The 17,878-nt window shown below is 49.7% G+C and overlaps 2 protein-coding genes across 9 annotated transcripts in view; both read left to right on the forward strand.

Moving 5' to 3' along the window:
* The window catches only part of TBCCD1 (TBCC domain containing 1), a 29,573-nt gene extending 16,708 nt beyond the window's left edge, over positions 1-12,865 (forward strand). For 6 of the 8 annotated variants that reach the window (XR_005584501.1, XM_039487571.1, XM_039487572.1 and 3 more), the window contains one exon: positions 3,600-4,238. The gene's annotated coding sequence lies outside the window, so the exon portion shown is untranslated. Of the gene's footprint in view, positions 1-3,599; positions 4,239-12,220; positions 12,365-12,728 lie in introns of those variants that run through there. The other 2 variants (XR_005584500.1, XR_005584499.1) reach the window with 2 other exon arrangements.
* Positions 9,430-17,451, forward strand: CRYGS (crystallin gamma S). Its single transcript, XM_039487574.1, has 3 exons — positions 9,430-9,809; positions 12,729-12,971; positions 17,105-17,451. Exons 1-3 carry the CDS (start codon positions 9,789-9,791, stop codon positions 17,375-17,377), a joined length of 537 nt encoding a protein of 178 aa, XP_039343508.1. The 5' UTR covers positions 9,430-9,788; the 3' UTR covers positions 17,378-17,451.
* The last annotated feature ends 427 nt before the right edge of the window (positions 17,452-17,878 follow it).

Genomic DNA, 17,878 nt, shown 5'->3' on the forward strand with positions numbered 1-17,878 from the left:
TGCCTCAGCAGGTCCTTCCGCACTCACAAGCGGTCTGTCCAGCTGGATGTCATACACCTCATTTTCCAAAGGTGCAGGTTTCCCCAGGTCAACCTGTTTGCCACCCAATGCAACAGGAAGTGCCCACTGTTCTGCTCCTTCCAGGGTCACAGCCCAGACTCCCTCAGATATCTTCCTGCTACCCTAGAGACATCACCTGCTCTATGCCTTTCCCTCGTTCCCTCTCATGTACAAGGTCCTGCTAAAGGTCTGCAGGGAGGGGGGCAAAGGTAATTCTGATAGTTCTAGCGTGGCCTCAGCAACACTGGTGCACTACTCTACTGGAGTGGTCAGTGGACACACCGGTCACATTACCTCTACCTCTCCTCCCCAACTTACTCACTCACTCAGGGCTACGGTCGCCTCTGTCACCCTCACCTATGGTCCATCCACCTCACCGCTTGGAAGCTTCATGGCTGAACTCCATGGAACTTCTGTACTCAGAACAAGTAAGGAAGGTCCTTGTTGGCCGCAGGAAGCCCTCCACTAGAGCCACGTATCTGGCAAAATGGAAGAGATTCTCGTGTTGGTGTGACATCCCCTCTAGAGGCACTGGTACCCCACATCTTGGAGTACCTCCTACACCTGAAACAGCAAGGCCTGGTGGCGTCCTCCATAAAGGTACACCTCGCTGTTATCTCGGCCTTCCACCCAGGAGCGTCTGGTCGATCCATCTTCGCCAACCCTATGGTTGGTCACTTCCTCAAAGGTCTGGACCATCTACATCCCCAGATCAGGCAGCCTGTCCCTGCATGGGACCGTAACCTGGTCCTCTCCAGGCTCATGGGTCCTCCATTCGAACCACTGGCAACCTGCTCCCTCCTGTATCGGTCATGGAAGGTAGCTTTTCTGGTCGCCATTACTTCTGCGAGGAGGGTGTCTGAGCTAAAGGCCTTCACCTCTGACCCACCTTACACGGTTTTCCACAGGGATAAGATGCAACTCAGGCCGCACCCGGCCTTTCTCCCCAAGGTGGTATTGCACTTCCACACCAACCAGACATTTTCCTGCCTGTCTTTTACCCTAAGCCTCATGCCAGTAACTGCGAGCAGAGACTGCACTCCCTCGATGTTCGAAGAGCACTAGCTTTCTACATCGAGCACACTAAGCTGTTCAGGAAATCGAACCAGTTCATAGCGGTGGTGAACTGGATGAAAGGGCTCCCGGTCTCATCTCAAAGAATATCCTCCTGGATCACGTCCTGCATCCGCACATGCTGTGAACTGGCCAGAGTGCCGATCCCGGCTGTCACGGCATACTCCACTAGGGCCCAGGCCTTGTCAACAGCATTCCTGGCCCAGGTCCTGATCCAAGAAAGCTTCAGGGCAGTGACTGGCCCAAGCTCAGGGTAGTGAGAGCAATTGCACCTGGGAATGCAGCACTTTTGAACCATCCAGTGCCCCTGATAACTTGGAGCCCTGCCATTCAGCACCAGGCACCCCAAGAACAAGAGGCATCAATGAGGCGTGTACTCACCCCTTGTTGTAGTCTGCTGTCCACTGCACTGTCACTTTAAAGCTTTGCTTCATTGTTTAATTAAAGCTTCATTTCTGCTGGTTTAAAAATCCATTCAGAAAGAGTCAGCGATGCACTTTATGCAGGCAGTCTATTCATTTTGACTAAGTCAGAGGTTTTTACAAAAGGGTAAAGGCACAGACAAAATAAAATAAGAATTGCCACATCTGCTACCAATCAAAGAGACTGCACAGCTCACAATCCATTCCCAGTTGGGATAACAGCTGGATGTATAGCGGCACGTTTTCAGGCCTGAAACTCCAGGAGCCATAGACATCCCTGACAGTACTGCACTGGCTGTTTCCATTTTCCATTGGACATTTTGCTGGCTGCTCAAACCTCTGAGCAAGTTTCTGCACCCCAGCCTCCCACCCATCAGAAAGGCTTTGTCACTTATTATCTCAAATATTGTGCAAAATATAATATGCAGCATGTTTTTTTTTTCCCCCCTCCAGTTTCTAACCTATTCCACAAACAGTGCCACATTCCTTGCAGACGGCCATATGCACACTCTGCTGTCATTCTGCAGCTACTGAGGCGATAGGATCGTGAACCAGGGCAGCAGCAGAGTCTCCCATGATAACTGGAGCAATTTCCACATCATTAATGTCCAGAATGATGCTGGGGGCAAATTCTTCTTTATTCATTCAGATAATTAGAGTTGAAAGAGCCTAGCATTGTGGGCCTTTCCAGACCACCCTACATTTGTGAATCTGCCACTGTGGTCAACCAGCCCTTGGAACATCATGGAGAAATATCCCTCTGGTTATACACTCTGAGCCATGGTGCGGGAGACAAGCAATTGGCATGTGGGTCCCATCAGTTGCCTCAATGTTATTTGGGAACCCCACATGTGCAAAGCCATCAACTTTCTCCTGAATATTACGAATTGGCTGGTTATGGATCAGTAGCATTTGAAGGTGACCAGCTTGCACATGGCATTGGTGACCGGCATTGGTGACTAGCATCTCTATGGGTTTGGGCACCGCATGTTGGTATGCTGCCACTGCAGCTCTGGGGCTATCTCAAAGATAGAATTTCAGGATGGCAAGGGCTCTCATCACTGCTAGTTGTCCCAGGTCTAGGGAACGATCCTTTCCCACCAATCCCCACTGGTTTCCCAAGCCCTGAAAAGGTGTTGCACAGTGTGACCCTGCTCCAGCAACAGCTCTGGTAGTAGCAGTTGCTCTGTGTCGTCCTTGTCTTCCTCATCCTCATCTTTGTCATTGTTCCTCCACCACTGCCCAACCTGCTGCTGAAGGAGCTGCTGCTGGAGCTGCCACATCCACTTGGTAATACGGTGGGCGAAGTCCAAAGACAAAGCCAGCTTTGAGAGCTGAACTACATCCCAAACAGCCTCTACCTATGTGCAGTTGCCAGCATAGTGGTGTGGAGCATTGCTGGGTCCATGCTGGCTGACAGCAATTTGCAAACGGCACTCGCCTCTCCAGAAAGAGGAATTTGGGGCTGGAGAGAGCTGAAGCATGAGATGTTTTTGAATTTACTCCAAGTCCTGGAATTCCACTGGCTTCTATGCATCCCACCGCATGCAGCGAGAACAACCCCAGCATGCACACTGCTTAGCGTTGAAGCAAAGGACCATGGGATACCCTCCGAGAATGCCAGGCACTTAGTGCACAGCAAGCCCCTGCCATGTGGACACAGAGATGCAGACTGAAAGCAGGCACAGCCAGCCCATGTGTACGCTATTAGTGCAGCTTGTGTTAATTATTGCATTAATATTGTGCGTTAATTCTGTGGATTAAGCCCTCTGTAGACAAGCCCTTAGTGGCCACTTCCTTGAAGCCTCAAAGAATTCTTTCCCATATAATCTTTTGAATTTCCTAGTGGTGGCGCACAAGGAGCCAAACACTTGCCCCTGGTATGGGTACAATCACCACACATTTCAAAGGGTGAGGAATAGTTTGCTAAGTCAAACTGATCGTGCTCTGTTTTTTTTCTCCAGCAAGCTGTTGGCCTGGGGAGGGGAAGTCACTGAATTGTTGGTGATGGCATGGTTGGAGTGACGTTGTGCTTTGTTACAGCGTTGTGAAGATGGATGGTGACAAGCTGACACTGGTTTCCAGTGAATACTTTGGGGCCATGCTGGTTAGACACTCCTGTGGTGTTGCAAATTAATTAGGATATCTGGACCTTGGCATCAGCGTGAGCTGGACTTTTTTTTTTTTTTTTTTTCCTGTCCTGTTCAAGACATCACTGCATCACCTTGCTCCTTTCCAGGACCTGGGGTACATCAACTCTCCAGCCAGCTTCAGGAGGAAACCAGGCGAAGGATTACGCGGTAAGGAAAGGTGGTGCAAAGACAAGCCTGCGCCTTGCTGTGGGCCTCTTAGGCAGGGTGGGTGCCTAGTTAAAATTCTGGTCATGTACGTATCCTGCGAAGGCACTCACGCTGGTGTAACACTGGCTGCAGGGACAGGGGGCTGTTGTGTGTACCTGTCTATGGAAGAGCTTGTTGCTCCCTTTCATAAATGAAAAGAAAACGTTTGATTTATTTTTTTTCCCCTCTCTCCAGTGTGTAAAATGAACTCAAGGTATTTTTTTTATGTGGAGATGGCATTAGCACTTGAAGGATGAAGTTTCTTGAAATTGCCTTGTTCTTTTTCTTTGCCTCCTCCTTGCTTCTGTGAAATGTCAATAAATGGAATTTTAAGCCAAGCCAAGTCAAGCATGTTTCCTAGGAAAAGATTTCTCAGTAATGAGGTGGCCAAGGACTGAGGGGGCTCAGCCCCCCCGATCTGAGCAACCCTAGCCCAGCTCAGTGGGTGAAGCTCTGCCTCTGGCAGTTTCAAGGCTGGCTTGTTACAGAGCTGCCTGGCTGCCAAGTAGCAGGACAAGCAGGGAGAGTCGCAAGAGGGGTGTGCCAGGCCCCTGCATGGTGCGGAGTCCCTCCTGAGTGCAACCATGTCCAGTGCTGGTGTGGGGGCAAGGCCTTCTCTGCTGTTGACTGGAAGCAGATCTGGCTCTGGGGTTGGTGCCACGCAGGGAGAGAGTGAGTGAGAGAGAAGGGGCTGCAGAGAAAGAACATAAGAGAGGCCGTACCGGGTCAGACCAAAGGTCCATCTAACCCAGTATCTGTCTACCGACAGTGGCCAATGCCAGGTGCCCCAGAGGGAGTGAACCTAACAGGCAATGATCAAGTGATCTCTCTCCTGCCATCCATCTCCATCCTCTGATGAACAGAGGCTAGGGACACAATTCTTACCCATTCTGGCTAATAGCCATTTATGGACTTAGCCACCATGAATTTATCCAGTCCCCTTTTAAACATTGTTATAGTCCTAGCCTTCACAACCTCCTCAGGTAAGGAGTTCCACAAGTTGACTGTGCGCTGCGTGAAGAACTTCCTTTTATTTGTTTTAAACCTGCTGCCTATTAATTTCATTTGGTGACCCCTAGTTCTTGTATTATGGGAATAAGTAAATAACTTTTCCTTATTCACTTTCTCAACATCACTCATGATTTTATATACCTCTATCATGTCCCCCCTTAGTCTTCTCTTTTCCAAGCTGAAGAGTCCTAGCCTCTTTAATCTTTCCTCATATGGGACCCTCTCTAAACCCCTAATCATTTTAGTTGCCCTTTTCTGAACCTTTTCTAGTGCTAGAATATCTTTTTTGAGGTGAGGAGACCACATCTGTACACAGTATTCGAGATGTGGGCGTACCATGGATTTATATAAGGGCAATAATATATTCTCAGTCTTATTCTCTATCCCCTTTTTAATGATTCCTAACATCCTGTTTGCTTTTTTGACCACCTCTGCACACTGCGTGGACATCTTCAGAGAACTATCGATGATGACGCCAAGATCTTTTTCCTGACTCGTTGTAGCTAAATTAGCCCCCATCATGTTGTATGTATAGTTGGGGTTATTTTTTCCAATGTGCATTACTTTACATTTATCCACATTAAATTTCATTTGCCATTTTGTTGCCCAATCACTTAGTTTTGTGAGATCTTTTTGAAGCTCTTCACAATCTGCTTTGGTCTTAACTATCCTGAGAAGTTTAGTATCATCTGCAAACTTGGCCATCTCACTGTTTACCCCTTTCTCCAGATCATTTATGAATAAATTGAATAGGATTGGTCCAAGGACTGACCCTTGGGGACCACCACTAGTTACCCCTCTCCATTCTGAGAATTTACCATTAATTCCTACCCTTTGTTCCCTGTCCTTTAACCAGTTCTCAATCCATGAAAGGACCTTCCCTTTTATCCCATGACAGCTTAATTTACGTAAGAGCCTTTGGTGAGGGACCTTGTCAAAGGCTTTCTGGAAATCCAAGTACACTATGTCCACCGGATCCCCCTTGTCCACATGTTTGTTGACCCCTTCAAAGAATTCTAATAGATTAGTAAGACACGATTTCCCTTTACAAAAACCATATTGACTATTGCTCAAGAGTTTGTTTTTCTATGTGTCTGACAATTTTATTCTTTACTATTGTTTCAACTAATTTGCCCAGTACCCACGTTAGACTTACCGGTCTGTAATTGCCGGGATCACCCCTAGAGCCCTTTTTAAATATTGGCGTTACATTAGCTAACTTCTAGTCATTGGGTACCGAAGCCGATTTAAAGGACAGGTTACAAACCTTAGTTAATAGTTCCGCAACTTCACATTTGAGTTCTTCCAGAACTCTTGGGTGAATGCCATCTGGTCCCAGTGACTTGTTAATGTTGAGTTTATCAATTAATTCCAAAACCTCCTCTAGCGACACTTCAATCTGTGACAGTTCCTCAGATTTGTCACCTACAAAAGCCAGCTCAGGTTTGGGAATCTCCCTAACATCCTCAGCCGTGAAGACTGAAGCAAAGAATCCATTTAGTTTCTCTGCAATGACTTTATCGTCTTTAAGCGCTCCTTTTGTATTTTGATCATCAAGGTGGCTGATTAAAATATGCTTTGTGGTGGCAAGGAGTCAGAGACAGCCATCCAGCCCCCAAATAACTCCCCACCCAATGTCATCCTGCTGCCCCAAATAAACCCAAGCCTCACAAAACCACTTCCTGTTACAGCGCCTCACTCATCCCCCTCACATTTAGAAGAGCCTGCCACAGTAAATCTCTGAATTCTGAGAGTCAACAGGCCAGAGTGGAGAGCTGGGCTCAGCCCTGTGCGTGTGAGGTGGGCTCACTCTCCTATTGCCCCCCAGCCCTTCCCTGTACACAGCCTGGGATGGAGAGAGCAACCACACACTTGCACTGGAGAGTTGCGTCTGACTGTTTTGACTCATTTCTTCCCACCACAAAGCATATTTTAATCAGCCACCTACGGTTCTAGCTCCTGCGGTGCTCTAATGACATGTAAATGTGGTCATATTCCATGTGGGGGGGAACAGTAGTTCCCTTAGCAACAGTGGGTGAGACTTCTCAGTCCTGGAGGTCAGTGAGTTTAGTATCAGCTGTGAGATCCCTGTCATGACAGTAGTTTGATCTCAGCATCGTTTCCTGTCATCAATGTTTCAGCTTCCCACAGTTGAAAATCAGCGGGAGTGGGTCTCGCCCTTAATATCCGCTCTAAAGACAACCAGTGTCCAGGTGTATGTCCACACTGGGATAAAAACTAACCCATGGCTGGCCTGAGTCAGCTTGGCATCTGGGCTTGGGCTGAAGCCTGAGCTCTGGGACCCTGAGAGGGTGGAGGGTCCCAGAGCCTGGGCTCCAGCCTGAGCTTGAATGTCTACGCTGCAATTTTTAGCTCCTCAGCCGATGCCCCTCAAGTTCGAGCCAGCTGACCTAGGGCATGAGCAGGGCTCGTGGAGTACATCTGATTGACCAGTTCACAATTAGTGAGGCAAACCAGGCAAGCTGCTGCGTGGTGGATTACATGCAGCATAGTGAGATGTTTACCCAACTGGCAAATGTGAAACAGAAACCAAACGTGTGGAGCACAAGGAAAATAACGAGATCTGATGCTCCAGTCTCGATATCTTCTGGAACTATGCATGCATGAGTCAGCATTTCCATCAGGCTCCTGGAACCAGTAAGTGGGAAGGAGAAGGGGGCTGAGGTATGGAATGAGAAGAGACAGTGGGGCCACATGCTTCATTGGTATAGCTCCATTGACTTCAGTGGAGGAGTGACATCTGATTGACAGCAGCTGGTGATCTAGTCTTCTGGTGTTCAGCCAAAACTCTTCTAGCTATCAGTGGGTGTCATAAATATAAAGGGAAGGGTAACAACCTTTATGTAGGCAGTAACATAAATCCCTCCTGGCCAGAGATACAGAACCCCTTACCTGTAAGGGGTTAATCAGTTCAGTTAACCTAGTTGTGTTTGTTTTGCCTGAGTAACAAGTGAAGGTAAGACTTGGACGTGGCTCTTAGAGGTGTGAGACAAACCCAGCTACACCCTCGGGTTACTACCCAATCCAAAGTGGATGATGATGAATCTGTCTTGCACGTTTGCAGGATGATGATAAAAATCTAATTTGGGAACACATCCTCATAGTGTTGTAATGTCACAGTTTTGCCTCCCACAGGACAACTTACTCATGCAAACTCCTCTTCTCCCCATCCCTTCCCCCCCCACCCCCCCCCCACAAGTGGATGTCTGTCCTAGGCCCAGGGAAGACATGGAGGTGTTGGCTCTGACGTTCACCTACCCAGCATTTAAATAGGGGATGTGGGATAGCAAAAGGGAATCCAGTTCTGGGATTAATATACCGAGCCACTGTAGCACCCTTCAGTGGGAGCTGGGTCCTAGGCTGGATGCTGGAATCTTCACAAACAGCTCTTGGATTAATGGTGGTGAGTGGCCTCACATCTAGCAGAAAACCAGTGTGTGTAAGCCACAGACCCTGATGCTTAAAGGATTAGGCAGGAAGGAGAATGGGATGCCATTGGGCAGATTACCTAGTTCAACCTATTGGCCTCTGGAGTTGGCAGGGTTTAAAGGTGTGCTGGTGTAGACAGCAGCATGTGGAATCATTGGGATGAAATGGATCTGTTCTGACAGACTTGAAATAACAGCTGAGTGGTTCAGGCGCTGCTTGCCAAATTCATCTGCTGTCTTTGTCTCTCTAAGCCTTTGGAGTGGTGCCGGCAATAGCTGGAGTGGTGTTTATAACAGAGTGACTTCTGGGGGCACAGACATCTACATCCCTGTGTTCCCTGCTTTGTGCTCCGCTTTGATTGTGGTAAATATTTACCTAGCCCAGTGCATCGAGTCAGTGTAAGGGAGTTCCTAAGAAGGATGGTCTTGTGGTTAAATCACAGGCGATCTTAGTTCTGTCACTGACTCTGACATGGACTTCCTGTGGGACTGTGGACACCTCACTTAATCCCTCTGTGCTTCACGTTCCTCATCGTAAAATGAGGATAAAAATCCCTCCCCTGGGTATGTCTGTTAATGTTCTTAACAGCAGTTTGAGCCCCTCAGATGGAGGGTGCTATAGAAATAAAAACTAGGTCTTATCTAGAGATCCCTAGATCTCAAAGCACTCTACATAGGTCAATATCACTATCCCCATTTTATAGATGGAGAAACTGAGGCACAGAAAGAAGTGACTGGCCTAAGGTCACCCAGCAGACTGGCAGAGCCAGGTTATAGAATGTAGGTCTACTGAGTCCCAGTCCAGTGCACTATCCACTAGACTACACTGCCCGGTTCAGTGTTATCACTGCTGCACAGACATTCCTGTTACTTGCTTTCAGATAGTGACCTCTAAGCAAAGGCCATTCTCTCCAGCTCTCTTCCCATTCTTCTGCTGAGCATGTGTTAATGAAACCTGTCACCACTGCACCCTGCAACAGTTGGAAAATGTCCTCTCACAAGTCTTGGTCCCTTTTTACAGAGGGGCGCAGGGCCTAAGATTCTTGGATTCTAGTCGATCAATCTTTTTTAGCATGTTCAAAGCAGAGAGAGCAGCCAAACTGTGTCATCGCCCCAGGCAGGGGGCTTCTTAGTTGGAATGTTTTTGGCCGAGTTTTGGTGTTCTGACTCAGCAGACCATTCAGCTCTGATGTTGCAACAGCCAAAAAATAAAGGGCACAGCGAAGCCTCCCTTTATTCCCTAATCCTGTTTGCTTTTCTAGAAACAATCCCTAGCCCTAGAATCACTGACTCAATTCTTGGATCCCATTCTCATGACAAAGCGAATGTCTGGTACAAAAGGAGCCTTATAAAAAGGGGCCCCCAGGTTCTGGGTCTTTGCAGTTGCTTCTGGAATTCCTGCAGCAGCTGGGGTGTAGTGCCTACAACGGAAAATGTCCAAAACAGGAACCAGGGTAAGTTTGTGTATGTATCTTTCCGAGGGGAAGAGATGCACCTTAGGAAGCTGCTCTTGTTGACAAACATGGCAGAAGTGCAGAAGGAGCTTAGGGTAATGGAGCAGAATTTTGCACAGCGGTAGAAGAGTCTGTTATTTCTCTGAAAGAAGATCAATGAATAAAAAGCAAGTGTTTCAAAAATGTACGTAGCTTTTCCACTGGGGACAGGAGCCTTTCAAACCAAAAGCTTGCTCAGACTGATAAAATGACTATTTAAAATACAGGGCTGTATTTTGAGTGACAAAGACAGTTTCTCCTCCCTTTTTCTTCACGCTGGATATTTCTCTTTCTGCCACGATACATCAGGAGAGCGGAGGTGGGAGGCGAATGCTGTGGCTGTTAGGGAGACTTTCCAATGTGCCTAGTGCCTCATGCTCTCCTCGGTGTCTTACTGGGGAGGGCTGCTGTGCCATGGAGAGCGTGGCAAGCTTGCGGGAAGATGCGCTGTCTGTCTGCAAAGCATCTGAATTCCAAAGCTAGCAGCCAGCACCAGTGTATGCTCCGTAGTTAGGCTGTCGAGGAGAAAGTACAGCGTGACTGCTGGGATGCTGATGCCTGACTCTCTGATCACAGGTGGGGGGAGACCAGTTGTGCGAAGTGTATCATACTGCCAAAGAGGGCACTGCCCAGACACCTGAGCTTCTTCAGGGTATGTTTACCCCAGCGTTTTGGAGTGAGCCTCCCAGCCTGGGGTGACAGACTTGGGCTAGCAGGGCTTGTGCCAGCACTCTAAAAATACCTGTGCAGACAGCGCTTTGAAGGTGCCACTCAAGCTGGAGCTAGGGCTCTGAAGCCCACACCCTTCCCTAGCCTTCAGAGCCCGAACTGCGGCTTTGAAGTGCTGTCTACACCACTATTTCTAGAGCATGAGCACTAAAACGGGCACAATGACACGCACAGGCATGCCATGCAAAATATTCTTGACATCCGCTCCAGTCTCCGAGTCCCATCGCAGCATGAGAACGGGGTGCTGCAGGCAGGCAGAGACCTGCCCTAGTATCAGGTGGGTCTGCTCATGTAGAACTTACTTCACTACTGGGACCTAAGCTCTTCTAAGCAGGGGGAAAGGTGCTTTGTCTGACAGCTGGTGGTGTTGGGGCTGAGCCTGTTGGTGGACAGTAACTGACTAAAGATAAAGGACAGAGGTTCACTCGCTGCTTCACTAACTTCTTTTCTTGTTGCTGATGTAACTTAAATTGTGGGGAGCAGGAGGCTCCAGTGCCCTCCAAGAGGCAGGATGGTCCAGTGGTTAGGGCACTAGCCTAGGACTCGGGAGACCTGCTGTGCCACAGACTTGCTGTGTGACCTTGGGCAAGTCACTTAGCCTCTCTCTGCCTCAGCTCAGCACCTGTATAATAGTGATGCCAGCACTGCCCTGCCTCATGGGCTGTTGTTACTGATTGTAAGGAGCTCAGATGCTGTGGTAATGGGGCCCACACAAGCACCTATTACCCCAAATGCATTACGTGCTGTGGAGCCCCTACCTTGGTGTTTTGGCAGTTAACGGGGTAGAGTTACATTAGGGGGTTGGTTGGTTGACTGAGGGGTTGGAATGTCACATGTGATGGCTATTTCAGGCTGGTGCGCTCCAAGCACTGTGTGGGTTGTCAGGCCGTTGCAGAGATGGGTCAGGAGTTTAGAACTGCAATCCAGAATTCACCTGTCACTTCCCTGCAGGTTAGAGCTGAGCCATCTCGCTTGAACTAAGGATCTGGGCCCACCCGCAGTGAAGTCTGTGTGTGAAAGGAGCTTAGTGGAGGGCTGGTGGGGAGGAGCATGTTCCTTACACATTCCCATGAGCTCTTCTCACTAAGGCTAGACATACTGATCTTTGTTAGTCCATTCTTTGCTCTGTGGACATAAACTTCAGGGGTTCTCAGTTCTCTTTGTGGTCATGTTTGAAGGGGGATGGGAAGCAGTCTGCAAACAGGAGCAGCAATTTGTTCTCTGTGACTACAAAACTTCGATTTGCTTGGTTAAAGCAAGTTGGGGATGGGGGAGGGAAGTCAAATGTATTTTACAAATTTCACTTTTGAACCTTTTTTCCAGTGGTAAAATAAAATGGTCATTTTATGGCGGCATAGCTTAGGAAGTGGAAACAGGCTGCTGTATATTCTACATAGAGGCTCTGAGAACTATGAAAGGGAAAATCATGCAGTTAATAGATAAGGCCCGATCATGCAAACATTCACATGCTTAGTTTTAAAGCACGCACGTAGCTCTCACACAGTATTTGGAGGTGGAACCTTCAAGCCTAAATGTCTTTACCTCTGTTACTAACCATCCCTGAAATAATTAAAATGACGAGATGTGAACCAAACTAGCCTTTTCCCTCTTGATGGTTTGTTTACTTTTTGCATTTCTCTTAGTGTGGCCAATGAAAACAGGCAGTTTCATTCATCAAAATGAGAACAGAACTGTGGTGTTCGGGTTGCAAACAGCAGTGCCAACCCGGCCGTTCTTGTTACAAAACTGGCCTTCCCTCGGGCTACTCACTCTTCTAGGGACTATTGGTGGGTATGAGGCTTCACAGAATTGGGCCTACTGCAAGCAATTTAAACCAAAGCAACCCTCCCCCCCACCCCAATTTTTTGTATTGCCTCTTTGAATGTCATTCAAACCATTCTGATAATATTCGGTTTTGTCATTTCTTCACAGTTAATGATGCGCCTTTATGTTAAAGGCAGTAGCTAAGGAGTCAGCCTTGTTAAAATGGTATGGTTTCAACTAACGCATGCTTGCTTCAGTGACAGCACTTGCAGTTCGCACCCCCTCAGCCTGCCTCTTCGCTGCTTTTGCCCAAGAGCCATTGACTTAGCCGTCCCCATCTGTTTGGAAGAAGGAACCTCCCCTCTCTCTGCTTTGCTTGTGTTTCAGATCACTTTCTACGAAGACAAGCATTTCCAGGGCCGTCGCTATGAGTGTGACAGTGACTGCCCTGATTTTCACACCTACCTAAGCCGCTGCAACTCCGTCCGAGTGGAGGGGGGTGCCTGGGTTGTCTATGAGCGGCCTAACTTTGCAGGGAACATGTACGTTCTGACCCACGGCGAGTACCCTGAGTACCAGCGCTGGATGGGCCTTAATGACCGCCTCAGCTCATGCAAAGCTATTCACTTAGTAAGTCTGACCTTCCCTTCCTCTCCCCAGTCTCCCTCAAAGCACACGTGTTGCTGCTCTTCCTCTGTAACACAACAGATGGGATATTCCCAGATATACTTGAGAACGAGGTTAAGAGAATCCCAGCAGGTCACATGGGACAATTTCTGCATCATCAGAAGGTTGCAATCTGAGGGGCAAGTGAACAAACCACAAACCTGGGAAGGCAGAGAGAGTAAGAAAACCTTCCCAGAAAAGCTGCAGTGTTTTCATGTAGAACGTGGCTGTAGTTCTATTGAAACGCTGCTGCAGCTCAGTTTAACCCACAGCAGAGGGAAATGCTCTGAGCTTCCCCATGGCCCGATGAAGTGAGGCAAAGAAATTTGATGTCAACAGATAAGAGAAACTCCCCCACTGATTTCATTGAGAAAAGCAGTTTGCTTTGGGCAGGTTGTAGGTAAGTTTCAGTGGGTACCTCTAACAATTGGGGTGTCAGTGTAGTTTTGTTTGGAAATAAGGTTGCTGCAGTTTGCTTCTAGGCAGCTGGGGTTTGCAATTTATACAGGGGAGGTGGTTACTCTGTACCCTGCTTTCCTGAGTTTGCTCCTCTTCCTTACAGACACAGTTTGCAGCAACTGGCGTGTACACATGGTGACATTTCCCTAAGCACCTATGTCAGTTAGGGGCACAAGGCCCCTGGGAATTTCCATCCTTGGGATTTGTGCTCCCCACTCAGTTGCTCTGGAGAATCTCCCCTGCATGGCCTGTGCCAGCCTGGGCTTGTCTGAACCTCTGTAGCTTGTTTCCCAGTCTGCTTCCCCCTAGAACCGATCTCCTGGTCGTTCAGTTTCAGTGCAGCTGGCACTAGAGAGAGGAGATGGCTGCCAGGCAGTGGCTTAGCCCCCAGCCCCCAGCGGTGGGGTGTAGGTAAGGGAATGGTTCCCAAGGAGCACTCTGCTGCTGAGGAGTTGCAGGTGCCTGCCTGTGCATAAATCCCACACCCCATCTGCCTAGTTAATTGAAAACAAAACCACTTGCCCCCTCTTCCCTGGGATTCAACGTATGGTTGGAGATGCGAGACAGCATGCTGCCTGCTTTTCCCAGTGACTCAACTGGACACAGACTCCATCCCTTTCAGTCAGTCAGACTTCCAGCTGCTTTACGGTACATGTGCGGGCTGCTTGGAAGGAGCTCGCTGTCTGCAGCAGGGGCTGGGAAGGACAGTGAGGCTGTTAAATAAAGCCAATTGTGTTTTGATACAAGACCTTTAGTAGAGGGCGGAGTCCTCTTTGCTACATGCTCGCAGCAGAAAGGAGCAGTGAAGTGGGTGAGAACAACCCCAACTCATGGAGAGCTGTTCTTGCTTCTCAGGATCATTAGCAGAGCATGGGGAGCAGCACGAGGGGGCGCAGCCCTGAGCCAGATAGATCCCTCAACTGCCCAAGACTAGAGAGTGCAAAAGGGGAATTTTAAGCCTCGTATAACCTCAGGCACCTGCCCCAAGTGCAGGAACATTGGATCTAAGATTTCTCATTCTGCCATGGTCGCAAATCGCTCCATCCAAGCATTTCAGTAGCTCCTGGCAGCACTCGCAGGGCACAGAGCCAGTATTTCCAAAGGCCAGGCCATGTACCTGCTGCACTGAGGAATCCATGCTTACCTGCTCTTACACAGGAGTGGATGTGAGCTCTGTCCTGCAGCTGGTGCTGGCACCAGCTCACCCCATGGGCAACCTGCTGAGTGAGCAAGGGGCAGCAAACACTCAACAGTGGTGCGAAAGAAACAGCTGATGCATAAGGTGGCTGGGAAGGCGGGTTCCCTTCCAAAAGTGTAGAGGAAGGGAATGTGGGGTAGCCTGGCATTGAGGCTGGCAGGGTGTGACAGGGTAATCAAGGTGTGTACCCCTGAATACAGGCAAATGGGACCCTGAGCGAAGGGCAGGCAGTTTTCCCAGGGCATCCCCCTTCCTTAGTCTACACTGGGAGTTATGTGGCTATCAAAGGAGACTGGCTTTTTTTGCCCTTCTTTTAAAGGAAGGCTTTGCTGCTTGTGCTCAGCCTGCCAGCGTGAGGAACCCGGTGCCATGACTAGGCTGTGAAGAGCCGGGAAGCTTTCATCCGCTGCTGGCATTCATGTGACCCTCCCCACTGGCAGGGAATAAAAGCCAGATGCATCAAAAGGACAGGCCAAAGCTGATTTTGAAAGGGACGCAGCTCAGCAGTGTTTCACTGATGGTATACAGCACCCCTTTGCATCGTCCTGCATGTGTTGGTTGGAAATGTTTTCATCTGCTCAAATGTGTTTGTAGCTCTGTAGTGCAGCTGCCCCATGAACTATTAAGTATGGAATAAACAGCCCTAAAAACGCAGGTCACGTGGAAGGAGCGGGGGCCAAGTCTCAGTGTAATGCTGGAGGCAATCAGTGTGCTTAACAGTGATGCCCTGTGGCAACCAAGGAGTGTAAACTAAGAGGGGTAAACTAGTGTCCAGCCAGCTAGTGCCCAGAGCACTGCCCCTGCCAGAGGAGGGAAATCCAACCCATTAAATACTGCACACCTCCATATTCCAGAGCCAGGACTGGGGCATGAGCAGCTGCTTCAGCATCCTCCAGCCGGAGCATACTGTCCCACGGGGCTCTGGAACAGTTGGGTAGGCCCAGAGGACACCACCTCCCCTGCCACTGGTCTCAAAGAGCTGCCCCTTCCAGTTGCTTTAACAGTGGTGGAGCCCTGCTGATATTCTATAATTAAACAGTGGGTGGAAGCATTTAACTTGTAATTCTGTGAGCTATGGGAAACTTCCCCACGTGGGCATGGGGCTCCAGCTCATCCAAGGCAGCAGTGAAGCGTTCCTTTCTGGGGGGGAGGGCAAGAGGAACAAGCTGCCCTGAGGAGAGGCAGTTCATCACGCCATGGGAAACGGTGGCATTGAGCTTGGAGCTAGTGGTGGTAACAGGCCAGGGAGGGAGGGATGAGGTGGGCCAGGCTGCATGGGAAGCTGCAGATTAACACCCTTGCAGCGCTTATGACTATTCAGTGCTTGAAATCTCAGCAAATATAATGTCTTGCACATGTGAAATGTGAGTAGAGACTGTCACCATCTCATTGACCCCTTACTGCCCTGGGGCTCACTGCAGCTCCAGTTCTGAAACCTGCAGCAACCGAAGGGTTAAAGCAGTGGGAATCAGTTTAAAACATTGAAGCATAGCCTGCCAAAGTGCATCTCATCTGTCACCAGCAGTGCCCTGGCCTCTCCCCACTTGAGCCTGGGTTTGCCCTACCCGGCCCCATATCCAGTCTTTTCCACCCAGGGATCCTAACGCTGGCATAGCAGGATGGCAGCATTTGGCACCATCTGGAGATGGGCCAGTGACTACATGAGGTGTAAAGTGGGGGAGAATCAGACCTCTGGGCCTGCTCAAGTGTTAACGCCTCTGGGCAGTGGAGGAGCCAATACTGGTACAGGAAAAAAAATCAAGACGGGTTGGGGGAGCCTAAGGGCACCTTGAGGTGCAACAAACTAACCCAGGTGAACTGGAAAGCCAGCCGATTGTTTTGGTCAGGCCTGTCCTTTTATACACCTGGGAGTTACATCCCCCCCACCTCTCCTAGTCACTACGTTCCCGTCATCAGTGCATTCCCCAGGGTTAGGGGGAGAGGGGAGGTTTCTTGCCTCTCAAGCGTAATGAGGCCCCTTTAATTGTCCACCTGTGATGCTCATAAACAGCACAGTCCCATGCAAACCCAGGGTCTCCATGGCCAGTGGCCTCCTGCAGCCTCCATCCAAAGCCAATGGGACATGAAGAAGGGGCTTGCACAGGAGCGCAATGAGCGAGGGGTTTTGTGGCATAACAGCTGATGCTATTCGTAGTTCTGGGAGGGAAATAGAACATCCTGCTCCACTGTGTAAATCAATCCCTAGCTACCAGGGGTTAGGATGAAACCTTGGGAGGTAGATTAGTGTACATCTGCCTGTTGTGGGGTCCTTTACCTTCCTCTGGAGCATCTGGCAATTCCCAGAGGCAGGATCCTGGATGAGCTGGACTCAGGTGCGATCTAGCCTGGCAGTTCCTATGCTCCCTGTGTATAGTGAGAGAACGTGCCTGAACTGTGCTGCTGTGCCCAGCAATGTGTGATTCTCTGTCTCCTGTTCCAGTCCAGTGGAGGCCAGCACCGCATTCAGATCTTTGAGAAGGGGGACTTTGGTGGCCAGATGTACGAATCCATGGAGGACTGCCCTTCAGTCATGGACGAGTTCCACATCCGGGAAATCCATGCCTGCAAAGTTCTGGAGGGGGCCTGGGTATTCTATGAGCACCCCAACTTCCGGGGCAGGCAGTACCTCTTGGAGAAGGGGGAGTACCGCAAGCCCGTTGACTGGGGGGCTGTGTCCCCCACTGTCCAGTCTTTCCGCTGCATTGCAGAGTGAGGGGTGGGGCAGCTCCCCCTTTGCCAGGGAAACTGCATGGAATCTGTGAATAAAGCAAGTGGCTGATGCAATGCTGCCTGTCCTGCTTATTTCCGGTCTGGTGGTCGGCCCCCGGCTGGCTGCACCCTGCAGCCACCCCTCACTCACACTAGGGGCTAGACCTTTGCTACCATTCACCCCTCCCTGCCCTCTGCCAGCTCCTCCCCTCCCCATGGCACCAGTGCTCCCCTCCCCACTGTTAGGGTTGCCAGGTGTCCGGCTTTGGAACAGAACGCCTGGTCTAAAAGGGACCCTGGTGGCTCCAGTCAGCACTGCTGACCAGACTGTTAAAAGTCCGGTCGCTGATGCAGCAGGGCTAAGGCAGGCTCCCTGCCTGCTCTGGCTTCATGCAGCTCCTGGAAGCGGCTGGCATGTCCCTGTGGCCCCTAGGCAAAGGAACAGCCAGGGAAGCTCAGCGCGCTGCCCCTGCCTCAAGCACCAGCTCCACTGCTCCCATTGTCT

This window comes from Mauremys reevesii, linkage group 9 (assembly GCF_016161935.1).
Source record: "Mauremys reevesii isolate NIE-2019 linkage group 9, ASM1616193v1, whole genome shotgun sequence".
Lineage (NCBI taxonomy): Eukaryota > Metazoa > Chordata > Testudines > Geoemydidae > Mauremys > Mauremys reevesii.